Source organism: Strix uralensis, chromosome 4 (genome assembly GCF_047716275.1).
Source record: "Strix uralensis isolate ZFMK-TIS-50842 chromosome 4, bStrUra1, whole genome shotgun sequence".
NCBI classification, from domain to species: Eukaryota; Metazoa; Chordata; class Aves; order Strigiformes; family Strigidae; genus Strix; species Strix uralensis.
Window position 1 is genome coordinate 129,486,973 of NC_133975.1, and position 27,971 is coordinate 129,514,943.

A 27,971-nucleotide genomic window follows, 5' to 3' on the forward strand; every position below is an offset into this window, starting at 1 on the left:
TTCACATTTCTCTGGCCTCCGTGAGGATCTTAAGCAGGCTGAGAAATCTCAGGCCTCATGCTGCCTGCATTGAGGGGTGTTTAACTCTGCTTGTGAATCATCTCCCAACCCTTGGTGAGGGCAGCACTCGTGAGAGCAGCTCCACATGACAGACCTTTGCAGAGCCCGAGCCCAGCTGAGCTGCATTGCAGAGATGAAGGGCATCCTAGGGCTTGCTTAAACTGCCGCTGAAATGTGGTCTCTTCTGGTATGAAACACAATCATCGATTAACAACACACACAATCGGCCATTTAAAGAGGCGAGTGAAAGAGTACAGCTCCAGGAAAAATTGCAGACAGAAGTGGTTGTGGCATGAGGGGGGCAGAGCATCTGGCTGCAGATCTCTGTTGAATTAGGTGTTGGAGCAGACTAGATCATAACAGCAGTGTTAAACCAGATGCACTGCTGTTTTCCTATCAACAGGGATTACATTGGTTAAACCATTTATTTGATACTGACTAATCGAGGAAGGCTCAGAGGAGCTGGGAAATGAAAGGGGTAATCAGATATTCCGGAGCTTGCCCGCTCTGAGCACACATGCGAAATGTTCAAAGCCAAAGCGGTGCAGGTGCATATTCCCAAATGCAGACTCTTGTCTCGTGCGATTTAAAACTGGGTTGGCAAATGACTCAGTTTTCCATGGGAGCTACTGTGTCTGCAAAAAACTTCCCAGACTCCAGCTGCCATCTCGTGGTCGCATGAGACATCTTCTGATTTTTTTCCTTCTGATCTACCACCACTCGTGGCTCAAGCAGTACTTTTCCAGGTTTGGTAACATCAAAAATTTCTGGGAAATGTTTTCCCCAGGAAAGCCCTTGTTGGAAGCACCGTATTCCAAAATTGCAGTGATTTTGACCTTTTCACCATGCATTAGAGAGGATACTTTATTTTCCACCAAGTGACATTTGAAAAAAGTGGACTCTAAGGGAGGGGGGGTGTTTAACATTGCTTGTCATCCTCGAAAGCTCCAGGGAATTTCAAGCAGTGTTCAGCAATACGCTTAGGCTTGAACTTTGCTGCTGACTTCCCCTGACTCCTGGTTAATACCCTCTGGCCCACCACCCCAGGCAGGGCAGCTTTGGAAGGCTGTAGGGTCTGCAAAGCCAGCGGGCCAAGCTGCAGCCCCTCCGAGCTGGAGACACTGTTTGTTGGTTCCTTCCTCAGAGCATTTGCTCCAGCCCTGCTCTGTGCAGCAGATCTCAGAGCCATCTGCAGCCCCAGGAAAAACAGTGAAGCTTTGAACAAAATCAGAGGTCCATCTGCACAGAACAGCTTGTGGTACGGAGAGTCCCAGGGTAACGTCCTGGCTCCAGTGAAGTTAATGGGAGTTTGGTTGGTTTTTCAGCGGGACTAAGCTTTTGTCCCTGTTCTCTTTTCCAGACTCATTCAGTGTGATTCAGAGTGTCAGTGGGATTTACAGATACTCGTGGGGTTACTCTGTGCATAAAGTAAGATACACTCCCAAAGCTGTTCTGGTCTAGCTATTAGCTGATGTGTATAACGACCACATCGTACACTGCTCCCTTGTCCTGCTGCATGTGACAGGGACCAGAAACCACCTGACTAAAAGGTTTGTTCAATTCAGTCTCTCCATACTTAATGACATCTGTGTGGTCACCATTGTAAGGCCCTGGGTTCCTCAGACACTGTGCATTGATATGTGTATACTAAGTACAATGGTACCTGTGCATTGACACGAGATGTGGTTGGTACCACCTGAGAGCGAGTCATTGATGGCATCACAGTTAAAGTTAGCTAAGAAAAAATATTTCAGGCTTCAAAGCCAGACTTCATTGATGCTGAAGGCTTTAGGCCAAGGCTGAGTGGTGCTTTGTACCTTGCACTGCACCACAGGTTATGAGCCAGGCTGTGGCAGCTCCAGAGATTTTCTTTCCCATGTTTTCCAAGACATTAGTTAATCAGAAATCTTCAATCTAAAAAGTAGCTGATGGCCCACCAAGACATTTCCCTTAGCTGGTACTGTCTGGAGTTAGCTGCAAAGGGAACACAAGTCCTGTGCGTGGCCCATCACTCCTACAACAGTTCATGTATCCTGCTTCCCATCATCATCTCTTGGCTGTGGTCTGTCAGCTATAGATCTGTATCAGTCTGGTGGCAAAGCTGGTTTCCAATGCCAGGTATCTGGGTAGTCCTAGAGGCAGCAGGTTGCTCTAAATCATGTCTTCTCTGGGGCAGCATTGTGCAGTACAGAACACGCCAAGTTGATCCAGAGTTATCAGACATGCTGGGTTTTCTACACAGAAATTGATCTTGAGCAGTAAGTCCTTCCCCAGCACTTACAAAACCTGAAGTCCAGCAAGAAGCTTGGGTACCATCAGATTAAACTGTCAAAATATTTATTTCTGAACTTAAAATCTACACGTTAGCTGTATTAACTTCCTTCAGTGCAGAGGAAAGGAAGCCTGCTTGCAATACTACTCTATGGGTGTCTAGAGAAGGGCTCGCCTTAGATGACTACACCGATTTAAATGCGGCACACTAATAACTCAAAAAATAATCCAGGATGGGTGTTTGTGTCTCATTTTAGAGAGGTAAGGCCAATGAGGAAGAGCTTGTCCACCGGTACACTCCATGCTTGATGTGGCTCAGCACATCTCTAGCTGTCAGGCAATGTCCAGCAAGAATTTTCTGTTTTCAACCATTGCTTTGTTATGTACAACCAAACGGTGGTGCATGGCCAGTCATGTAACACCTGACCAAGTGCTACTTAATTCCTGGGGCAAGACTGATCTCTGTGAAGCCAAGGGCTGAGGGCTGGCACCAAATCTAAGTTCTAGACCTGCATCACCTGGCAGTCAATCCAGGACTACAAAAAATCCTCAGAAGAGCACTTTCAAGTGTCTCAAAAGCAAAGCAAGGATCATGTCCCAGTAGGACCCTTGGACCAGCCATCGCTAAAAAAATGTTCATGGTTGTGTTGTGTAAGGTCCTCATATCAGAAGAGGTCACTTTCTTTTTATATGCTTTTCTCATTTGGAGTAGATTTTGGATCAAACCTTCACATCATATAACAATAAAATCTAAAAGTTTTCTCCTGAAAAACTGGGATCTGCAAACAGCAAAATTAATGGGACCTACAGCCTGAAATAGGGCAGTAAATGTGTAAGGAGAGAAGAGGTCACTTACACCGACTTCTAATGCCCCGGAGAGCTAGACTGTGTTACATGGCTTCAGAATTAGGTCAAATTTCATTGTCCAGCTCATGGGGGCTGAAGTAGGCGACATAATGAAAAAATTCAAGTAACATAGGGCCCACTGTGTGGATCCACACTGACTCCACGAGGAACCACCCCAAAATACCTGCTTTCTGCTGCAGGAGCAGGGTCCCCCCAGCCAAGCGCCCAGAGCAGACAACCCCAGGCCGAGTGCCGTATGAGCACGACTGCCCACGCCAGGATCCGGGTGGGTGCTGGGGGAAGATTAGCCGGGCATCTGTGCCAAAGTTTATAAACACCTCTGTGCCAGAGGTTTAGTCATATCCCCAGCAAACCAGGTACACCAAACATTTTGGGGTGAGCCCTGATTATTGCTTCTTGCAGGCTCAATCAGCCAGCTCGTTGTTTGTGCGGGGCTGATGCAAGGTTCCTGTAATCTTCTTTGCATCTCACACTGGCCAACCAGTTCCTTCTTAGCTCAACCTGCTTTCAGATCAAATGAAAGCATGTTTCATGTACCTTGTTTAACTCAGAGATAAGAATCATCAGTAAGAAAGGATATCAACTGCCAGGTAACCAAGATTTGTAGCAGCATTGTGCTGCAGGAATGATTAAAAAAAACCCTCATGACAACTCCAGTGAATTTGGCTTCAGGTAAACACCTAAAGGGATGAGCTTCAAAACATAAAATATCAGCAAAAAGATTTGGCAAAGCACTTCTGCCCTTTGGTTCTTTTGTTCTGCCATTGGTCTTGGCCATGGGACCTCATCATCTCCTGGCGATTCCCAGCCACCACCACAACTCCAGCAATACCTGCACTACCCTCCTGCAGTGCTGAGCTGCTGGTGAGCTGTGGGGACCTTCTCTGAAGAAGTGGGTGCACATCTCGTCAGCACATGTTTGCCTTTGTGCATCTGGACTTTGAAGCTTAAAAAGTTGGCACTCTCAGGTGGAATAGGGAAAATCTGCCTTTTTCTATTCTCTGTCTGGATTTGGTGTGAAGGTTTAATCAAGTTCAGGCTTCTTGTGCTTATAAAGACAATGCCAAGTCTAGGCACAGGCTGGCTAAGTAGCTGCTGAGCTCCTCAGCATGTTTCCCAGCGGAGTTGTGCAATGCATCTGATGTTTTTCAGCAGCAATGGTGGGGAACTTCTTCCTTTCTCAGGGCAAAATAGGCTTTACTAACACATTAGCCAAGATTTTATTGTAAAACCATGGAAGAATGAGCCATGTGATCAGGGCTGTATGAATGAAATTCCAGTCTGTAAATACTCAGGCTGCAGACTCCCCACCCTGCCTTACAAGCTTTCCTACACCATGATCCTGATGTCGGCTCGTGCTGCCAAACGGCAAGACTGGGGCCACAGTCAGTTTACTACACCAGGTTTTGGTATGCAAACCCTGTTCTTTCCAAAGGGTTTTTACAGCAAGCTTGGTCTTGCCAGGTGCCACACACTCCCAGTTCCCATGAATTTCAGAGGAAGCACTTGGCAGGGTGCAGGACTTGGCTCATACCATATGAAGGAATGTCTCAGCATCTGTGGCACTTGGATTAGCAGGCTTTGCGCTGCCAAGCAGAGCCAAAGCCGACTCTTCACATCTTTGATTAGATCAGCCTCAATCTGATTAACGTCGCCTAATAAGAAATTTTCTATCTACAGTCATTGACCTTCAAGAAACTCCATACGATACGATTTTTGCACTGAAAGTAAGCTATATGCTCTTTGCAGAGCAAGGATTCAGGCACAGTTCCAATTCCTCAGGACTACTATGTGTTTCCTATGACTATATGCTGCAGATGATGTCTTCAGGACATTGATTACCTTAGGAAGAAAGCATCCCACAAAAAGAAGCGTTCTAATTGCTTATATATTTCTTTTCTTTCATTTAAACAGTCAGATTCCTGCAGAGACGGAAGGTACATCTGAAAAACACAGACTTTGTGTGTGAGACTCAGATAAGTGCCGATTTGTTGTAATTAGACTTATTACTAAAATTTCTATATGGATTTCTAAAGGCACTCGCTATATTATTTCCTGGTAGTGTTTCACAGAAGCTACATGACATGAAAAATTCAGCATTTTACCAGCAGTGATGAAGGGCTGTCTTTTCATGAGCAGTTCTCTCCGCCGGTGGGCAAATCCTGGAAATGAAAATGTGGAGATGGGATGGGAAAAAAGCAGTGTCTCATCATCGCAGGAGAAGTTTGAAAAGACTGCTTTTAACGGTGCTTGTAAGGAGCCACAGGGGACAGGAAGTTTAAATCTCTGATCCCTCTATCACGTCCTTTTGGACAACATTGGATGCACAGTCACTGCAGATGGGTTCCAAATGCTTGGGATGGTCTTACTGCAGAAAAACTAGCAAACTCCAGAAAAAAAAAAAAAAAAAAAAAAAAAAAAAAGGCTCCTAAGCCAGTTATTTAAACACTTGGCAGCTTTCGATCAATCAGTATTTATCTAACACAGAAATGCAGCCAGCTTAGCTGTGCTTACACATGTCTGAACTTGCCTTTTGCAGAGCATGGACACAGTTGTGCCTTCCCTGAGATGGCTGAAAGATCTGTGCATGGTCTGTGCATTAATCTCCTTTCTCCCCAGCATTCATGCTCTCCTCCTGCCAAGAGGGCAGAAGGATGGGGCAGAAGCAGGGCTGCAGGAGACATGAGTCCTTTTCCCCAGCCCTTTCTTGTAGGGCTGTTTTCATCATGGAGATTTTTTTCCCCACTGCTTCTTTGAGACGGTCCCTGAAGACAGATGTAAGAGAGGGAACAGCTGTTATTTGTACAAAGTTCGCTCTGCCAGAAGGCAGAAGGATTCACATCCAGACTCTGCAAGAGCCCCATGTGCCCTCCCACAAACCATTCAATCATTCAGTGCCCCACTTTACTCTCTGCCAACATGTTAAAACACTTTCTTTTTCTTAATTTTTCAGTTTCTCCTTAGAGCTTGCACATTTTGGGGAGCAAACATGGCTGCACCTCTCTGGCCCCACACCCAGCACAGTAATGCTCTGTTTTGGTTAAGGCCTTTAAGTCGTTCATAATCATATTTATTAAGAGCTATTAAAGCCTCCTGGACATGCTAGATATGTTCCAACTTGACCAGGCATTTCTGGATCGCCAGCTATGTCACTGCTAAAAGGGGAGGAAGGATGATCCAAAATAAATTAGCATCATCATGTGCAAAACAAATTGTGATATGAAAGCCATTTCAGATCTTAAAGAAGAATTAACCAAACAGCACTCTGCCACCTGCCAGGCTGAAATCAACCCAGAAGGAAGCTTGAATTTCCAGAATTTGCTGCCTAGAGTCATCTTTCTACATACACTAAGGTAGTCTCTGATAGGTTGCTGTGGGGTTAAGGAAGGAGCAGGCTATATGAGATGCTTTTCATGATCTGTGCTGCTCCGTGGCATAAAGAAGTTAGTTTTCATGGTGGCTGTATTTCTCTTTGCATTGCCCTCTCCTGCTGTCCCCTGGCTCTGAGGACCAGCTTGGTGCCTGCCAGCTCTCAGGGGAGCCCTCCCTTCTCCTGGGCTCCCTCATCTCATCTTGCAGGAGCAGAGGCGGTAAGAGGGCTGGGTGCTCGGTGTGGGGCAACCCTTCCTCCACCAGTTTCGTGCCTCCAGGGCACTGGATGGGGATGGTTGCAAAGGACCTGCTCTGAATTTTGCAGCGTGGCTGGAGGAAAACACACAGCAAGGTTGGGTGAAAGAGGGCTAAGACCCCGTGTCATCTTTAGGATGGAGAGGGCAGCTGCTAGAGGTGGCTCAGGTACCAACAGCTGAGTAAAATAAATAAACCAAGAGCGCTGGTCCCGAAGCACATAGAACCTCCTGAAAAGGCTCCTGCTGCCTTGACTGAATCAAACCCTTAGAGAAGCTCACTAATGAATTCACATCAAGTCAAAGAGCCCTTCCACTCGAGCACTATCGACTGATTTATAACAAGCACCAGCACACAGAGGTGAAAACAAGGAGCTTCTCCTGGCTGCTTTGCGCAAAGCGTTTTCAAGCTGACCTGATAAAGTGAACCCACGAAGGGGACGAGCTTCTTGTCATAGGAAGAGAGAACCACCAAAAACACGAGCAGCAGCCTACACCAGTGGGAGCTCAGCTGTGTGTGGGGAGTGTTTTGTTCATGCTGAGCACAGACACAGAGGTGGGTATTGTTCGCCAGCACATCCATGAGCCGAAGCATCCACAAGCCACATAAAGAGAAAAAGCTGGATGCGAGAGAAAGGGAGGCAGCACGGCCCCAAGAGAAAGTCACAAGGCAGAGGGTTGTTTTTCCTAAGCGTAGCATTGCTTTTAACTTAGATGGAATAGATGAGCTTGAGTAGACCACAAAACTGAGGAAAAACTACTTGGCTAAGGCTTTTTGCACCAGTGATTGCCATGAAGTGACTGATAAAGGAGGGATAGCATGTTTGTGGTACCTGTATTTGCTTGTGTAGCTGTACCCAAAACTGTGACCATAACCCCACTGCTGGGACAACATGGCTCAGAGGTTTTTGCAGTCCTTGGCCTAAAAGCACATGGTGAAGGTGCTCAGACTCTTCACAGAATCACAGAATCGTTCAGGTTGGAAAAGACCCTTGGGATCATCGAGTCCAACCATCAGCCCTACTCTACAAAGTTCTCCCCTACACCACATCCCCCAGCATCTCATCCAACGACCCTTAAACACATCCAGGGATGGTGACTCCACCCTCTCCCTGGGCAGCCTATTCCACTGTCTGACCACTCTTTCTGTGAAAAATTTTTTCCTAATGTCCAGTCTGAACCTCCCCTGTTGCAGTTTAAAGCCATTCCCTCTTGTTCTGTCACTAATTACCTGTGAGAACATGGGAGCACCATCTCTCTACAACCTCTCTACAGTGTCCTCTTATCAAAGCATGGATGTTTAATGATCAGAGCCACAAGGGAAAATAGTGAAGTGACCAAATATTTTGATCCAGGTGAAGTGATCATGTGAGACTTAACCAAATCCTACAAAAATCTGACATCAAGGATAGCCCATGTTGCAGGCATTTACTCTGCCATGTAATCCACAGGGGATGCTGATGTCCTTCCTTCTGTTCTTGGTCCCACAAAGGGACAGAGGCTCCACAAAGAAAGCCAAGATCCCTGGCTTTCCCCAGGTGGTACAAGCAAGAGGCTTTAGATTTTTTTTACAAAAAGATTGCAAGGTAAAGTAGAGAGAAAAGAGGAATAAAAATAGAAATCACTGCTTGATTTCAAGTGTCATTTGTGATTTGGCTGCTGGGGCAACAGACACTTTCCCCATCTTATCAGCAGCCCTGAAACCTGACACATTTTTGCTGGCTTTGGCCTCTTTCCTTGGGTATTGCTTTTCTAGCATCAGAAACAGTTACAACAGTTACAACAGTTGTAAAATGTGGATTCTTGGCTGGCTTTGCTAGGCCTTAGGAAAGGAAAGAAGGAAAACAGATGCAATTGATGGAGAAGGAAAAAAAACCTCACAAGAATAGTAGCAAGAGTGGAAGCTTTGCCTCTCATTTTGAGTGATGTTCAGGGCATAGTGAAAGGCAGCAGAAAGGCCACTTTTGCCAGGCTAATCTTACTGGGGTCTGTCTCAGATACAAGGCAATGAAAGGTCCAGTACTGGCACCTTGATACTTACCAGGGGCTCAAGACTTTATGGATGTGGAAGCCACGATGATAAAGCCTACTCACTGCCTTCCACATACCTCCCCCCAGAATTATTCTTCTCTCCATTTTCTTAAGGATCTGAACAGAAAGTGATGCACAAATAGACCCTCTGCTTGGAGTTTTATCTGCCTGGAGAGGTCTAATTGCAGCATATCCACTTTGGCTGGTTGTGCTTTACCTTCCCAAGTCCTGATTTGCAGTGCTGGCCACCCACTCAGGCCAGGAGGGGAGAAAATACAGAATGTGGTTCTGATTTTAGTCCCCCCCTCCCCTCATCGGGAATTGCTGACTTAAAATCACTGTTAAAAAGAGAATGAGGCACGGGACATTACTGTCTGAATAAGGATGTTCACATCATTAAACCTGTCATTACTCGTGCTGCTCAGCAAGCCAATGGCAGTGCTGACGCCAGCTTTGGATATGTGACTCTATTACCAGAATCTCCCTTATGAAGTACAAATCCCATGAAATAGCCAAGTGATAAAGTCCAGTAGGCAAAACAAACCCTCAGATCAGGGCGTGAAATCAGATGCAGTGAGAATGACACAAAACATCCCTCACCCACCTAAAATGTCATTCCTGTACTAAGCCAATTTGAAAGGGCAGGCACCTGTTTTCCAGCACGAGTACCTGTTTGGGAAACAGGGCAAGGATCATTAAAGATATCGCTGTTTTGCAGATCCACCCATTACACCTTGCTTTACAAACATGGTGTACATGACTGTAAGCTTCTAACCACTCATGTAGTTCACCTGGGGTGAGAGGGTGACAGTGACCTGGAACTTAAATAGCCAACAAGCCTTTCCCTAGGAAGGCTTTGGAAAACCAGAATACTCTGAAAAGGGATATGATTCAACCTACTGAAGAAGGGAAAATATACTGAAAGATTTCAGTTACTGCATTTATGCCAGCCCAGGGACAGATCCACAGGGCAGAAGCAGGAGGGATCTGGTCCCCTGAGCAGCCACACAGTGTCCCTATCCATGCTGCCCAGGCAGAAGGTGCTGGAAATACTCTAATAATTCACTTTGCATTATATAAATGGGAAATTCTGGGACTGTAAAGGAATGCAAATCACTGGGAATATTTCACAGTTAGATGGTCATCCACCTCTGCAAAGAAACAGGGAGAAAATTTCTTCATGTGGTCTTTTCAATAATCTGAGCCCTTGGAAGGTTTCCACCACAGTCAGATTTCCTACTGCAGTCAGATTTTCTACCACAGGAGGATTTTCCACATCAGATGCTTGTTCTTTCTTTTTTGGATCCCCCTGTACCATGTGAATACAGACCGTCCATAAGACAGCAGCGATCTTGGATAAATGTGAAGGCTAAATAAGTTTAACTGGAAAGATCTCACTCTCCGAGGCCCCTCTCCTGACTTTCCTTGCCAGGCCCTTTACTACTTGCTATAACAGTAATTCCACCATAAATAGTAAGGAGATCTCCTGCCTGCACCACTGGCCCAGGCTGTAGGAACAGTTGGCCTTCAGTCCCTCTCAGGCTTGCAAAACCACAGTTCAATCCACCTGCCAGACATGACATAAAAGAGGAGACCTTTTAACGGTACATTAGAGGAGAAGTGAACAAATCTGGCAACGGAGGCAGAACAAAGTAGCTGGAATATTCAGCAAAGAGCAAAAGCGGAATGTCCTGAGGCCCATAGGAGTTGGAGGCTTTTGATGAAAGCTCTTCCACGTAATGAATAAAATGTGGTATATTTATAGCTGGAATCTGGTCCTCGCTGCCACCTGACCGACAGCCAGCTCCAGCCAGATGACAGCGCAGTGTCTCTGACCGCACGCTACCGTAGCAGTTTTCCACAACCCTCCTGCACATTTTCACACGTGCTACAGCCACAGGCAGCAAAGATCCCATTTTACCTACTACAACACAAGTCATAAGGACATTCCCTTGGGGCAATATGACGGCGTCAGATGATCCAAGGTCACTCACCTACATCAGGTGTCATCTTACCAAGATGTAGTATTTGTATCTCTGTAGATATGTGCAGACTTAAAGGTCTCCTCAATCAGACCCTGTTTCAGTAAGATACTTAAGATAGTACCTGACTTTACATGAGTATTTCCATTACTGTGCTCATGCTTGAAGTTAAGTATGTCCCTTAGTACTTCCATCAAGGATGCAATGACGAGCATTGCTACTATGCTTTCCTAGAACAGAATGTACTGCAAGGACTAGGTAATATATTTTGTTTCTCTTATGATTCATCATGCATAAGTTACCTCAAGTTTGAGCCAGAAATATAGTGGATTGTGATCAATTGACAATAATAAATGCTTGGGAAGGGAAAGGATGAACCACAGAGAGCAGGTGAATTTTTAAGCCTGCTGAAATCAATGGCAATACTCACATCGGTCTCAGTAAAGCCAGGATTTCACACACAATCACACTGACAGTGACCTCAAAGTCACTTTTAGTGCCAAGTGTTCCCAAGGTTCTGCAACTCCGGCAATGCTTTTGGGTGTTATTATGAGACGAAACATTCGTGTGTAACCCTCCAGACCTTGTGACTCTGGTACAGAGGGCTTTAAAATTTCTTCACTCCACATCTGACCCCACTCCCAAAATCCTTAGCTGTGAACTCTAGCACAGCCCCACACCCCCATAAAACCCTCCTCGCCCTGGCCCTGTGTACACCAACCCACTCCCAAGTGAATGAGGGAGTATTTTTGATTTGTTCCCTTATAATCACTGTGTGCAGGAGTTTTTCACAACTTGTAACCACCTCTTGTTCTTGGCTTTTCAGCCACTCATCAGACAGGGTTTTTTTGTGCAGGATAAAGTTTTTTTTTTTGCTTTTCCTTCTGGCACTTCCAGCTTGTGCTGTGTGTATCATATCCTTTCAGACAGCCAACCTCAAGGTGTGTGGGAGAGACAGCAGCCTCCTACTCTTTACTTCAGTGTTTAGAGAAGGGAACCAGGTTTCTGTTTTCCCAACGGCCTGTCACAGTTTCCTCTGGAAGGTCTTTGTGCTTCATCTCTTGGCTGAATGGTCATCACAGTATGAATACAGAGCCCTTGTTTTCAACCTTGATCTGGTCAAGTCCACAATCAACACTTACCAGAATGTTATACAACACCCCTCTTCTCCCCACACCAAAAAATTATCTGTGTCAACTTTATTGTTCCTGGATCTACAAAATGCATTTGCCTCCCATTACCCACACTCATAGTATTTCATCAGGAAGAAAAAAAAAAAACCCAACCAAAAACCAAAACAACCATGGGAAGAAATATGTTTACTCTCAGATTATATTTTAATGGCTTTGGCTAAATGAAAGACCTGGACAAAGTGGGACTTCAAGCACCTTCTGCATCCTGCTACAACTGAGGGGAGAAAATACCACAAGAACTACCTTTTCTACACTATTTTCATCCATGTGCTCACCATCCCTAGCAAGGAAAAAAAAAATCAGTAATAGCAACCCCTCTAATACTGGGAACTGCCCCAATCCCAGAGGCGAGGGACATGTGAGAAAACTCTCTTGGAAGAGTATTCTGGAAGGAAGGGAAATATCCTGGAAATGATATGGCATCATTTCTGGGACAGTGTGTACAGAGAGCAGCTGTCGGCATCCTTGGAGATGGGCTACGTCAGTGCTCTGTGAGGAGAGGTACCGGGGTTTGCAGGACTGTCTCTGGTGCAGGACATACATCTGGATTGCAGTCATATTTTTGGGAGAGGCCTTTTACCCATCTCTATGAGCACACACGTGCACGCACACACACACAGAGAACGTTATTTGAGTAAGTGAGCCTACCTTGTGACTAACTTAACACTCCTCAGAAGAACACTGAAGGGGTCTTGGCTAGAAGATGGAGTGAGGCCCCTTCAATTTGATGCTTTTATATCTTTGGCATCTTTTCCCCCTTCTTTACCAGGGGGACCTGTGCGGGTCCAGGATTTTTTTTAGAGAAAGAGCGAGCAGTAATTCATGTCCAACATCTCTATGACAACATTAGTTTGCATGATAACAGACAGACTCACAATCAGAAACTCTTCCCTTAGTCCCATCAACCCCACTATGTCTTGTTGAACAAGTCACCCCGTTCTCATTCACTCTTGCATGAAGGGCAAAATCTGTACCCCTGGAGATGCAGAAGGAGATACAGAGGAGCCAGGAGGTGATGTGGTGGCTGAGCCCACACCAGCAGCACGGCTCCAGTTCAGCCTTTTCTTTGCAAGTGCTGCCAGCAGTCTGCCTGTGCATGGCTTTCTGTGAGTCTCACCGACAGATCGGTGAACACTTAACACTAGGACTTCACCAGATCAAATGCTGAAAGAGTAAATATTTCTGCCAGGGAGCATTACTTTGCTTTCTTCCTTTGTTTGCCCTGGAACAATAGGAAAAGAAAAAAAAAAAAAGGGGGGGGGGGGGAAGCCTGTACGATTTAACAATGCTGCATTGAGAGAGAGAGTGTCTGATATCACAGAAATGACCCTCTCCTTGCCCCCTAATTCTTGTCTTTTAGAGCTAGGGTGATATTCTGCTGCTGCTTGCAGCAGGGGTAAAGAAACGTGGAGCTGTGGCTTTGGAAGAACATTTCAGATCTAGTGAAAGGCACTTTTGACCTTGGCATAAGAGCTGTGCCAAAAGTGCTGGTGCTCAAGGGAAAGAAAAACATAAACAGAGAAGCCTCCCATGTCTGACAGTAGGGTAAAACACTCGCAAGGGGGATTTTTAACCCAGTTGACCAACATCCCTTCTAAAAGAGCCAGGGAGTTAATATTCCCTGGGCAGAAAATACCATGTTGTAAGCAAAGATTTTTTGGAACCCTTCTTAATTTGATGAACAATATTTTAGTGAGGTCCAATTACTAATACTCTCAGTGTGTCCAAATATATTTGGATAGCTGTGAAACTGAAAAAGCAGAAGTGTTTGATAAATATTTCCTGCCTGTATTTGGGACAAAGTTGAATGCCATTTCCACATTATATAATCATGATGAAACGCTTCCTATTCAAGCAACTTGAAAAAGAACATCAAACAGCACAACTAACATTTTAAAAGCAGCACATCTAGAGGACTTGCATGTCGGCATTTTAAGTGCTGGTTCTTCAGATGACTGTTCTCACATAAGGTGGGAATGTGAGAGTTTAGAAACAGTCCAGAAGACCATTTCTAAGAAGCAAAACAGTGTTGTGTCAATATTTGAAAAGTGTGACTGAGGTAAGCCCAGGTAGTTTCAGGCTGGCTACTCCAACACTGCTCCTGACCTAGGTATAATGAAGTGGTTTGTACCAATTAATGAGGAGGTGGAGGGTGGGGATGTGATGAAACAGCAACCAATAGTTTTCATGGGAAGTGGTTCCTGTCAAAGAATAATTTTAATCTTGTTCTTTAATAAAATCACGGGGAATGTTGATAGCAGTAGCTGTGTTGACTCAGTGCTGCACAGTATCCAGATTTGAGGAAAAAAATTATACAAAATCAATATGAGTGCATAATAAATGGTTTAAAAATAGCTAATGGAAAGATCTTAAAATGCCTTTGTTATAAAGGATTCATCAATGAATAAAGATTGTTCCTAATGGATTCTTGCAAGCACTTGCACTTGTGCTATTCATTGTATTTTATTTAGGATCTGCAAGAAAATGCAAGATGATTGCATCATCTGTGAACTTTGAGAGATAGTTTCAAAACTACACTATTTAAAATTGCACTAATGGGAGTAGCTTGTCTTGCAAACAAAGACTGTTGGGAGGAAGATAATTAGGAGAACTTGGTAAAATAAGCTTAGTTAAAGGAAGTGCAAAGTCCTACACTTAGGAACAAATATCCAGCACAGCACAGGGTCATCTAGACATAATCTCTAAATGCAGAAGTGCCTCTTGGTTAGTCCATACCCTGGAAAGCAGCGGAGTGTACTGTGGAAAACTGTATTTCAGGGACATTTGCAGTGAGGTAACTCCAGTGCAATGCTGTGGCCACTGGAGCTAACAGCAACCTCAGACAAATGAGCAGGATGAATAGGAGGCATTGCTGAGTTTCATTTTTGGTGAAGCTGCTGCAGAAATTCAGAGTCCATTTCTTGTGTGCAGATTTTTTTTAAAGTAATGTTAAAAACTGGAGGATATTCAGAGATGATTTGCAGTGCGTTATACTTTCAATTACACACATACTCCCTACCTTCACGGTACCTCTTTTTCTCTTGGACAAAGGGAGGTCCTTGGGAGCTCCTCATGGTATCTCTCTAGGTCTCTTCCAGGGAATTCCCAACTGTATTAACTCAGCAGAAAGGAAACATGCATACACACATGGCTATGGAAATCTTCTGTGAAGGTCTCGTGCTAGGAGGATCACAGCATCTGCTGCTCTTAGCCTGCACAGAAATTCACAGTTTTATAAATGACATTACAAAATAAAGGTAACTTTGCTTCAAAACTTCCATATAGACACTTACATTCTTCCACATTTATTCCACTGTAAGGAAATTTTCCTCCTCTGGTGGCAAATTCAGTTTATACATTTGGTCATATTTTTCATTTCGTGAAACTCTGTGGTGGTGGAACCTGAGTCCGGTGTCATGCCAGAAACTTTCAAGCTACTCCACACCTGTGAGCTCAGAGCTGCTAACAGTAAAAAGGGGGAAATACTCCTTTTTTGAGCTCAAATGAGAGAGGTATGGGCTCTCAACTTCATTCATACCAACCCACTCCAGCAAAGGCCTTTCCTCAAAAAATCAAAGAGAAAGCCATAGGGACTCTTTCGGGAGGGGCTTCAGGCTCTGGAGTTCCCTTCACTTTGCCTTTAAAAAAACAGTTTTCAGGCCATGTGTCTCCACAGGTCTTCGAGATGGCTGTAATGAAGAACAGTCACATTGCAACTCTCCGTGCTGTGGTTCAGCTTGATGATGATGAACCACTTGTGCTCAGTGTTCCTGCCTATTGTCTACAGAGAGACTATGCACAAGAATGTAGCATATGGAGAGCAGACACATACCCCCAGAAACACAGATCGAGAAATAAATCAAATCATCTGAAAGAATATTTTAAAAAGGTAAAGAACATTTAAAGTGCCCCTTGTTGATTTGAGCAACTTTTCCTTGATGTCAGACAAGGAGCAAAAGGAGGGAGAATTTGAGTAGGATGATATGAAGAAGGGTGAAACACCTGTTGAGTGAGAAAAGATGGTGAAATACCCCCTGGCTTTGATGGAAATGAGGGTAAAAAGTGAAAATCCTACAATCTGTGCCTTCAAAGTGATCTACAAGGTAGGTAACATTCCCTTTTTCTTCCCCACTGTGGAGAAAAATCTGGGACAAAGAGATCACCTTGTGGAGTTCATTAGAAATGCAAAAGATAAGTTAAACAAACAGATCGTGTCCCTGTTGCTGGAGCAATGTGGTCAAACAAACCAGCACAGCCTCCTCCCCTGACTTCTTGCTTGTACCTTGTTTATCTCCTCTCTTTTTTTCCTCTCTTTCTCCATCTGAAAAGGTAGAACAAGCACGCACATAGCTCCTGCGGTGGGGACTTGTGAATGCTTCTTGGAGCTTTTAGGACTGAAAAGCGTTGCCGATGCATTCAAGGATCTGTGTGCAGTCTTTCAGCATGATTTTAATGACTCAGGGAAACAACACGCCAGCAGTGAACATTTTTAAAAGCTTGACCTACCCTTCCAGCCTGAACTTCGTCTGGCCTCTCCCTGTGTTTTAACACACTCCATTAACAGGATTCCCTGGCTGAAAGAGGATGTAGGAGGTAGGGCACAAACCTATTTTTGGACATACAATGCGAGTCCCCTTCTCGCTGGCAACTGTAGGATGGAGACAAGCAGAATGTGTAGGAGACAGGGGAATCAGGGAACACATGCACTGTACCCTGGGGTTTTTCCCACTTCTGACAGCAGGACTGTGAAAGGGGGTTTTGCTGTAAATCAAGAAGGAGAATGACACACGCAGAGATTTAGGGGTGGGGGCACACAGATGTGTATGACACTCAACCAACCACTTTCCTTCTTGCGTTCTAACTGTACATACCCCCACCCTAGCTGCTTTTAGGTGGGGTAAAACCCAGCGATCCACTGCAGGCCAGCACAGGCAGTCAGGTGTTTTGGGTAATTGATGTTCAGAGGTGATATCTAGTTGTCTTCTCTTCTCCTGTTCTCACCTTAGGAAAACGTGTGTGTGTGTATGAAGGTTGGGTTGGGGGTACAATCTGCGCACAGCCACATCCCCCCGTCAGGCTGCAGGGTGTACATGGCTAGAGGTGACAGACCAACACCCTGTCCTGCCGGCTGTGATGTGTATATGAGTAAGGCAGCAGGGACATTGTACACACAGATGTGACATGCGGAGGTATCAGCTCCCTCACCCTTCGAGGTGTAACTGAGATAGGAGTATCACTCACCTTCTCACCGCCTGCTTTCTCCTGGGCGTGTTGCAAAAAAGGGGGGGTGTCTCATAAACAGGTGACCCCACCCCAGTAAGCTGGGGTGTGTTGCTGGGAGTCTCTCTCTTTCCCACACACACAGACCAACCCTCACCCCGTGAGAAAAGATGGTGGCGGGAAGTGTCACCACTGAGGTGATCCATCACTGCCCCTCACTCGGCTGTAGGGTGTGTGTTGGGACGTGGAGTTGTCTCACACAGGTGTAAAACCTGGGCACTTTCCCTCATCCTTTTTCCTGTTACAGGCTGCCAGGTGTTTTATCACACAGATATGCATCTCAACACCCCCTCCTGTTGATTCCAAGGTGTGTATTGGGGGTGGAGGCAGGTGTTTCTTCCTCACACACAAACAAGCCCAGGTGAACCCCAGCCCCTCCAATTTAGGGGAGCATAGCTAGCATTTGGGTGACTCCAGGTTGTTGCTCCCTGTTATTTTTCGGAGTGTGTGTTCGGGGTATGCCTGCCTCACACACCGCTACACAACTGAGAAATGCCTGGCTGAAGGGAAAAGTGGTGTCACACCAACAAGCAGAGGTCAAACCTGACCACCTCTCCCTGACAGACTGTTGGGGTGTTGAGCTCGGGGAGGACATCCCACGCACAGTGTCACCCTGTGCATGATTGTCAAGCGTTAGCCTGTAGGGTTTCCTTGGTGTGGGGGGGTAGGGTTGCATGCCCACAGGAGGAATTCCTGTTGCACTTTGGTAGTTGCAGCATGTGACACCCCCAGCACACATGGAGATGAACAGGTTACCTCCACATTAGGTGTTGGGGGGTGTGATGAAGGGTCCACTTTCCCCCCTGCACATGAACCCCAGTATTTCCTGGAACACTGCAAGGTGTTGACTGGGGTTGTCTCTCTTGCATACATGTGTACCCCGCTCATCCCGTTAAGTTAGCAGGTGTGTGTTGGGCCTGACACCCGCACTTACAGGTCCAACCTCAGTCACCCCCCCTGGCAGGCTGTAGAGAGCAGCACACATGCACACACAGACCAACACCAACACTCCCATCAGGCATCGGGACAAGTGCTGAGAGTGTCAAATACCCCCCACAAGACATCAGGATGTGTGTTGGAGGTGCCTCACACATAGACACCAATCCCCTGCAGGGCTGCAGACCGCAGTTCGTGTCTTGGGGGTGTTGGCCCCACTCACAGAGGGTTCTTTTAGGAGCGCCTGACATAAACACACCAAGCCATGGTTTGTGTATTAGGGGTGCCCATCACTCACACACTGGGCTGGAGGATTTGTTTCAGGGTGTCTCATCTGCCTGTGAGGCCGTGGGTTATGCTTTAGGGTATCTCACACATGCTGGGGCCTCAGGTTGTGCTTTAGTGCGCTGGTCTGCCTGTTGGGGTGCCTTGCCCACACAGAGGGCCATAGGCCGTGTTGGTGGGCATCACTCCTGTCCGCGAGGCAGCAGGCTGTGGTTTAGGGATCTCATGCACACAGGTTGTAGTTCAAGGTGCCTGTCACACACAGAGCCAGGGACTGTGTTTGAGGGTGTCTCACTCATGCAGATGGGGCTGTAGGCTGTGTGTGAGAGTGTCTCACACAAGACAGGGCTGTAGACTGCGTTTGCGGGTGTCTCACATGCAGATGAGGCTGTCGGCTGTGTTTGAGGGTGTCTCACTATATGGACGGGACTACAGGTTGTGTTTGAGGATCTCACACACAGAGCTGGGGCTGTAGGCTGTGTCTGAGGGTACCTCACACACGGACAGGGCTACAGGTTGTGCCCAAGAGTGCCTCACACACAGACATGGCTACAGGCTGGGTCTGAGGGTGTCACACAGAGACGTGGCTACAGGCTGTGTCTGAGGGTGTCTTGCACACTGACATGGTGGAGGCTGTGTCTGAGGGTGTCTCACACACGGACATGGTGGAGGCTGTGTCTGACGGTGTCTCGTACATGGACATGGTGCAGGCTGCGTCTGAGGGTGTCTCACACACGGACATGGCTACAGGTTGTGTCTGAGGGTGTCTCACACACCGACATGGTGCAGGCTGTGTCTGAGGGTGTCTCACACACGGACATGGTGCAGGCTGTGTCCGAGGGTCCCTCAGACACGGCACGGCTCCAACCCGCGCCGCAGGGCGCCTCGCACCCCCGCTCCCCCCCGCCTCCGCCGCCCGCGCCTGAGGGCGCCCCTCGCGCCCGCCCCTCGCGCCCGCCCGCAGGCCGCGTGCCACCGCCCCGCCCCGCCCCCGGCCGCGTCGCGGCGCGCGTGACGATGCGGCGCCGCCCCCGCCCGGACGGAGCCGGCGGCGGCTGCGGCAGCCGCGGGCCGGGCAGCGCGGGGGCGGGCGGGGAGAGGCGGCACCGCCGGGCCGGGCCGGGCCGGGCCGGGCCGGGCCGCGGGATGGATTACCCCGAGCCCGGCTCGCCGCAGGGCGCCTGGGACTTGCCCGGCGAAGCCAGCGGCTACGGCGGTGGCGGCTGCTACGAGCGGCCGACCCGCGGCGAGGAGGAAGCGGCGGCGGCGGAGGCGGCGAGCCGCGGCGTGCAGCATCCCCTCGCCCGCCCGCCCCGCCGCCCCCAGCAGCGCTCCGCGCCGCGGCTCCGCGCCGCGCTCTCCACCTCCTCCTCCTCCTCTGAGGGGGAACCGGAGGCGGCGGCCGCCCTGCCGCGGGAGCCCAGCCTGAGCGACGAGGCCGGCGGCGGCGGCGGCGATTTCGACTCGGCCGAATCGGGCGCCTCGCCGCGCTACTCCACGGGCACGGGCGGCGAGGGCAGCGAGGGCGCGGGGCTGGCGAGCAGCGAGAGCGGCGGCAGCGGCTTCTCCCTGGCGGCGGCCGCGCTGCCCGAGAGGAGGCGGCCGGGCGGCGGCCGGCCCCGCTATGAGGTGGTGCGGGAGCTGGGCGCCGAGGAGGTGCGCTGGTTTTACCGGGAGGACCGGAAAACCTGGAAGCCCTTCATCGGTTACGACTCGCTACGGATCGAGTTGGCCTACCGCGCCCTCGGACCCGGTGAGCCCCGGGAGGGCGAGGCGGCGGCGGTGGAGCCGGTGTGTGTGCGGAGCGGGCTCTACGAGGTGGATGTGGTCAACGCGGAGAGCTACCCCGTCTACTGGAACCGTGAGTGCGGGGACCGGAGGGGAAAGGGGAGGAGGGGGGCCCTTCCCTTCCCGTGGGGACCGGGAGGTCCCGCTGGCCTCGCACCGAGACCGTGGGGGGCACCCGGGGGGCGGCTGGGCTGCCCCTCGCTTCCCCCTCTCCCCGGTAAGAGACGCTGGGCATCCCCCGAGTAGCCATTCCAGCGCACCCCCACAGGTAACGGGGGTCTGAGCACTCCCCAGCACACCAAGGGGACAGGGCACCCTGCTTGCTGGCCTCGGGGGTAAGGGGTACAGGAGAACCCCTCTCCCTGGAGAATGTTACCCAACTCTCACACAGACCCGAGCGAGGAGGGACTGGGAATTTCCCCTCCAAGTCTCAGGGACACGGTGGGGATGGATGGACGGGGGATGCAGCGCTGGGCATCCCACCCTCCCAGACAAACTCAGAGGGGAAGCAGGGTGAGCATCGCTCGGCACTCGAGAGAGGGGGCACTGGACCCCCACCCCCACCCCCCAAAAGGATGAGAGGCTCTGGGTACCACTCGCCCCCCGTGCAGGGTCGTGGGGGAAGGGTGTACTGGGCACCTCTTGAGCCCCTTCCAGCTGCAAAGGGAACTGGGCATCTTGCCTCGCCCCGCTGCACACATGCACCTGAAGGAGACGGGGATCCGGGCATTCACTCCGGGCATACAGAGACACGGGAAAGGGAGGTCTCGTTTTTTGACATGTGTGGAAAAAAGTGGGAGGGAAGGTGACTGAGAACCTTCTTGCTTATGCTTCCTTTTTCCGAAACAAAGGGTGAGTGAGGGTGGGTATGTGCCTTCGACGCTCCCTCCCTTCCCTTCCCTCAAGATTCACACCCTTCCTTCGGAAGGAGCAGGGTAGAAACAGCAATTATTGGTCCACTGCCTCCGGGCTTCACGCATGCTTCTGATCCCTCTTCTTTAGTGAGAAATGATGGAAGAAAGGGCTGATGCCTGGCTTCCCCTCTGCTACCCTTGTCCTCTTCACTAGGAAAATGATGATACTGTGCTTCCCTATCACTTGTCCACTGGGAGGGGGCATGAAATGGGATGCAACAGGCATCTCAGATACACGCACAGTCCTTACTTCTTACTCTTCCAGGAGAGGGGAATTTGCTTCACCCCCTCAACTTCACTGCTCACTCTCCATCCCTGAGGACTTGCTTTCCAACTGCATTCCTTCAAGAACAAGGGAAATGTTATGGAGTAGAGTGAGAGGTGCGGAGTAGCTGAGCAGTAGACGCTGTCCTGGCATGGACTTTGGAGAGGGGCAGGCAGGTTTCTCTCATCTTTGCATATTTTTGAGACTCAGGTGGGAGTTACAGAGAAACAACAGAACTCTTTCAGATATAAAAACTAGAGCTTTTGCTTGTTTCCCCTCTTCTTTATCAGCATCTTTACAGGAGGGAAATCCATAAATGACAATGCCAGGTGGTACAATTCACTTGTAGTGTGACAATTTGCCTTTCAAATCATTGCCCCAGCAGACAGACACTGAGCTCGAGGAGCGAGCAGAGATCTCAGTTCATGCATATTTTGAGTTAGAGGAGCCTGGGCACAGCTCCTTGAGCAGAAAGTGGAGGTGGCTCTCGCTGTCACCACACTGAAGCCCCTGCATCTGCCACAGGGTTACTGGAAAGAGATGATGCAGCTCATCCAAGGGATGAGGAAACTGCTGCTGTCCCTCTTGTAACTGTGCCACGGGGAGAGAGGGGAACAAATGAGCAGAGCTGTCAGGTGAGGCGGTTAATGGGAGCAAGAGGCTGTACTCGTCAGCAGCTTAAAGGTTTAATTTCTTGACCCTGTGCCTTGTCCGTTTTGGAAGCTGATTCAGGCTCATTAAGCCTGAGGAGCAGATGTTTCAAATGACAGCATACACTCTGCAGAGACGGTTTCTGATGCTTGAAGGAGATTCCCAGAGGTTAACACCAGAAGCTGTGCTGGGCAGGGGAGAAATAAACTCAGAAGGACCTGAGAAGGCTAACGATGGGGCTGTGTTTTAGTCCTCAGAAAGCTGATTAAGGAGAGCGCTCAAGTCTTTTCTTATTAGCAAGTCCACTCCTTCGTAAGACTGAGATAAACTTCTGGTGTTTCAAGGCTCTGTCAGTGTCTTCTGGTCTAACTCTTCCTTCACTTGCACATTTCCTTGCCTCAATTCCCTGTGTATCTGCGCCCTTGCCTTCCTCCCATTCTTTCCTCCTAGCTGCTGCATCCAGACCACAGAAAACAGCAAGATCAGATCCCAGGGATTCAGTCTCATCTGTGCTTTTGAAGGCCTTGGTGTAGCTGTTATTCCCAAATTATTCCCATTTGATAGTGTGCATATAATTTCAGACCCAAAGTGTAGCTACTGTGTTAGTTCACTATAATGTGGGAGGGAGATGGTGGTGGCAAACAAGATCTCACACGAGTGAAGCCCATGAGTAAGGAAGGAGAATCTTGCTCTCTGATCCCATGAGCATGAAGTTTAATGAGTACAACTGACTTAAATATTCTGAGGTACAGGCTAAAGAGTACAGAAACTGCTATCCAGTTTTGCTGATTCACATTTTCAGTTCAGAGCAAAGGTCAAAAGCTTTTATCTTTGTTGTTCTGGCCTGTTTTGTTGTTCTGTTTCACATATGTGCTGTATTTCGGGGAAGGCTGCTATCTCACAGCTACAATACTGAACGTGCTGACAGATCTTCAGCTATTGTGGCATCTTAATGACAGGGAAATGTTGATTATAGCTTGGCGTGTGCTGGAATGTTTTTTCACTCCATGTCTTCAGACATCTTAAGCTCATCACAGGATTCGTTTGTAACATCAGAAGTATCAGACTGAGTTACAATTTGAGCAGATTAATTACTGAGAATTTTATCCTTACCTTGTGACCTCTGGGACTTATTTAATTAGTATTGTAGAACTAGCAAAGACAGCAGAAGTGGATGAAAATTATTACTGTAGGCTTCCAGATAAGTAAGTTGGAGTTGGGCTGCTTCTTGTATTCTGTGGACATAACAACGAGTAATATCTTAGATGTGGGTCTTCTGTTTGAATCTTCTTAGGTTATACAGCCCTCTTCTGCCCTCCTAGTTGGAGGGCTGTTTCACAACCATTTTTCTATAGATATACCTCAGTCTAGTTTTCAAAGTCTTGGATGAGTCTGTTAAATCTGCAGCCTGGGCACTTCTGGGTGACTCTCCTGTTCCTTGTCTTGTGAGTTTGTCCAGTGCGACTGTTGCCCTATCTAGTATTTGCTTTTCTCTTGCTTTTTGATGGTTATATTGTCAAGTTGCCTGTATTTAGTTCTTGCAGTGTTTTCATATAACACTTTTGCTCTCCACATAGTTGTCTTCATCCCAGCCTGCTCTCCAGTTTCAATTCTGACTGTGTGCTGGGGATACTCATCACCTTGGCTGATGTCTTGCAACAGTAGTTTTTAAAAATGGAAGTAGGGCTTTTGTAAAATTCGGTGGCATGTGGACAGAAGCAACAACAAAAATGTGCATTTCTGCAGCCATTTGGGGAGTCTGTGGAGCATTGTGTTTTAGGGAAGTGTAAAATATTCTACTCCTGCACACAGATTTGGTAAGGGCTTTTTTGGTTTACTTTCTTTTTAACATGTATGTTTTTGTACCTAGTAGTTCCAGTAGTCTATTAAGTAAAATACCTCTTGTATTAAAAAATAATTGTTCACTAGGACTGGCTTTGAGTGAAGATGTAAGAATAGCTTCTGCTGTACTGATATAACAGATACTTTACTGACCTTAGCCTGCAAATACCTGTGAGTACAGAGTGCATCACGGAGTCTTAATTTTAAAAATTGTATGCTCAGGCTGGAATTGGACAGCTTTTAAAATCTATTTCAGCCACCTTTAAGCTTGGACTGAAGGAAGTATCCAAGACCCTATATTTTCTTTTGTAAGCCCTCTGAGGTGCTTTGTAAACTGGAAGAAGAGGCAGCCATGAGCACTTGGTGAAAAGCCTTTGGAGGTTGAGCTTTTGTGAAATGAGACGTGAATGCCAGGGCAGAGTATCTGCCCTCTGAACCTAGAGTCGGTCAAGATTACTGAGAAGTCTTGGAGTATGGTAGTTGATGCTTGGCACCAGATGATTACATAAGGCTATTTTCTTAGTGGATTTTTTTTTATCATGTGCTTATTTTGGTGTAGGAGGTAGACGTTAGCAGTAAGGTATGAAGCCTTTTGTACCTCAGCCACTGGTGGTTCTTTGGGCTGCACCATCAAGACTAAAAATCAACATTTCAGAGCAGGAAGGTGCTTCTCTGCAGACTGCTTTGCGTGGGAGCGTTGGGTGCTTGTGCCTTCCCTAGAGCTGGCAGCATAAATTTGTATGTTGACACTTTACAGACTGGCAACTTTAAACCTGAGGCCTCACTAGACCTCTTGCCTGGCTGCTTTAATCAGTGTTGGATATTTCTTCTGCGGCTGCATCTTTAGTTTACGGATTTTGTTTTGCATTCTGAAACAAAAATAGTATCAAAACAGATTCATGAGGCAAGATGAAAATTAAGGGTTTGGAATCAAGAGTTTATCAGTATGTTTGTGGCTGGCATCTGTTTCAGTCTGTTCTCAGCAGCAGAACACGTTTTTAGTTGCTTTACAGCATGCTTAGAACATTGCTTTTGGTGTATTGGACAGTCTTTGAACTTGGTTGATAGAATTTCCTTTATGAAAAGGACCTTGTGATCAAAGGCTGAATTCCTGAATACTATTTTCTTGCTTTTCTCTCTGGGTATGTTATTCATTTATAAATAAAATACTGATAGTTTACATGGCAAGGTAAAGTGTTACTTTTGCTACTCAAAGTATTTCCTGGGTTTTACTTTTTTCCTTCTGTTCTTACCATATCACCCTTCCAAAAGTGTTTTATAGCTTAGTTTTGGCCAGCTCCTTCCTGACCAGAAGGCCTAATACACATAGTTGAAATAATTTTTAGATTTGCAGTGCTCTGTACATAAATCACAAATTGCATTTGTATGTATGTTCTGTTTATGGTCTGTGGTTACCTTTCCTTCTTTCACTAGAGAGAACCTGTGACATTTAGCATGTTTTCACTAGAACAGGTAGGAGATGTCAGCACTTTGCTTGGATGTGTCTTTGAGGGAAAGTTTCTTCTGTGTCCTCAGCTCTTATATTTGTGATTTGTAAGCATTATTTAAGCAAAATGAATCTGTTGTCTTACTCCTGTAAATGATACCAGGGTCACAGACTTGCTCTCCGGTGGATAGTGTCAGCTACAGCAGAGTAGCTAAGGATGGGCTTGACTTAGCAAGTTGTGCTTGCCCTTCAATGTGGTCCAGCACTACTTCTGCTGGATGTGGTCAACAGGGAAGAAGGCAGAGATGCAGAGAGCACTTGAGTTCCAAGTTGTGGGTGATGGGGTGTTAATCTACTGTAACTGAGAAAGCAGAAAATGTTTGGGGGATGAGAAGGATCAGGAGTTCTGTTCTGACTTAATTAAGGCTTGAATACTGATTCAGCTGTGGCGATATCAAAGAAATAGGATGAGGTTTAATTTGGAGTTGACAGGGCTAAATTAAAGATAGATGACAGGTGAATTTCTGCATGTGTGTGTGTGAGGGGCAGATGTTCTCTAAGGAAAAAATGCTACTGAAATCAAAGAGAGACCTTGGGCAGAGCTCCTCTTTGCCCACAGAGCATGAGAGGAATCTGGAAGAGCTAACACTGTGTAAGTTAGTAAGCAGAAGGACTAGGTGAAAGAAAAATTTGCAAAAGAGCAAGAAATTCAAAGAAGCAGCATAAACGGTTCTGTCAGTGGTATCTGTAAGGTTGAAAAAAGTGAAGATGAACTAGTGGTTTTCAGTGTTGTCCAGAGAAAAGGTCACCAGTGTGGTATGATCTGTTTGAGTGGGCTGCAAGTAGCTGAAGCCACACTAGAGTATGCCTGGTATGGAACTGGAGAGGAGAAGCTCCAGAGATTAAGTGTTAAAGAGCATGGTTGGAGAGCGCTGGGATGGAGGGAGTATGAGGTGCAAGTGGGCAGTGATATTTAAGAGGAAAGAAACTAAAACCATGCTGGTTTTCTGGGGAATAAAACACCGTAAGGTTTAAAAAATTGAAGGAGAAAGTGAAATCTGGGGATGAAAGTGTTAGGAAATCTGGAGTTGGGGTGGAGTAGACAGAAAAAAGGAAGTGGGGTTAGGAGGAGAGTGCAGAAAAAAATCCCTGAAGAGGAGAAAGGGGGAGTTGAGAGCAAAAGTTGGTGTACCCTTGAATATCTTCATCTTGCTCATTAGTCTGAGCTATGCACAGGAAAAATCTGGCTTTCTTTTTTTAAAAAGATAGTCCTGTGTAGGAGCCTCCTTGCTCAAACTGTACGTACATGATCATTGCTGCTCGGCGCTGGTGAGAGCTCACTAGCAAAGACGGATTGATGAGCGTCTGCCAAGGAGAGCACACACACTGAGCCTAGGGTGTGATTGTGCAAAAATCCCGTGACTTTCAATGGGATTTGGGCACATGCTTACCTTTTAGGAGGTACTCACGTGGTTGTCATGCGGCACAGTCCTTCTTTTGTGGGTCAGTTTAGCTTTCGCCTAATGCGGTTTCAAAAAATACAAGTTTCTCTGGGTGAGAAAAGAGCTGATAAGGGACTAGGTCCTACAGCTTACTGACTCCAGCAGCGAACGCTGGTGGTGGAAGTGCTTCACTTCAGAGTACTAGTATTAAAATTTGGTAAACTATTTTAATTGATAAGAATTCAATAAAAGTAAAGCTCTAAAAACTGTAGCCCTGTTTCAGCAGTCCAAGGTTTTTTGATGAGCGTTTCCCGGATTTTTGCTTGGACCATTGGGTTCAGGTCTGTATAAAGCACAATTGTAGAGATGTTAAACTATCATAAACCATAAAAGTCCATCTTGAAAAACATGATACGCACTATATTTTGGGGTGATATATAGCAATTGAGATGAGAGATGACTTTGAGGGCGTTCATCTCTTAAGGGGTTCCTTCTGTGTTTTGACATTTGAACCAGACCAAAGTCATTACTGTTTTGGATTGCTCAGTTCATAGCGTAAACTGATTAAAAATGGTTCAGGGAAAAACAGTTACAAGCCGTTGCTTGAGTATTTCAGACAGTCTTGGTAAAACAGAGGCAATTTTGCATTCGCAGTGGAGCAAAGTGCATGTTCCTCCCTTGCTGCACCTAACACCGAAGCAAACGCGGAGGCTTGCGTGTGTAGCTGCTCTGCAGATCAGAGTCTGGAAGGAAAATCCCATCTATGTCAATCAGATTGCTCTTCATGTGCTTAGCCTCTGTGAAACTCAAAAGTAACTTGCACCTGTCATTTTGAAATTGCTTCAATAAAGCAATTTAGACTTATTTGTTGGACCAGCAAAATAATATCCTTTACTGCTCAGTGAATCAAATCTTTTTTCAGCTCGGACACTGAACAAAAAATAAAAGTCTGGCTTTGTAAAGTTGTGTAGCTCTGTTAAGTTTTCGAAGGCTGCGATTTCACCTTTGAACTCCTCTTCAGGTTATGTTGTTACTTTTGAAAGAGCAGAACAGATTGCATGTGTTTGTGGTTAAACAAAGGAAGGTAACCT

The 27,971-nt window shown here is 47.0% G+C and overlaps 1 protein-coding gene across 2 annotated transcripts in view; it reads left to right on the forward strand.

Annotated features, from left to right (window-relative positions):
- The first annotated feature begins 19,582 nt into the window (after window positions 1-19,582).
- Window positions 19,583-27,971, forward strand: part of DDHD1 (DDHD domain containing 1) — a 69,076-nt gene continuing 60,687 nt past the window's right edge. For both annotated transcript variants that reach the window (XM_074869179.1, XM_074869180.1), the window contains exon 1: window positions 19,583-20,392. In XM_074869179.1, coding sequence (XP_074725280.1) covers window positions 19,678-20,392 — 715 coding nt within the window. In that variant the 5' untranslated portion in view covers window positions 19,583-19,677. The remainder of the gene's footprint in view (window positions 20,393-27,971) is intronic.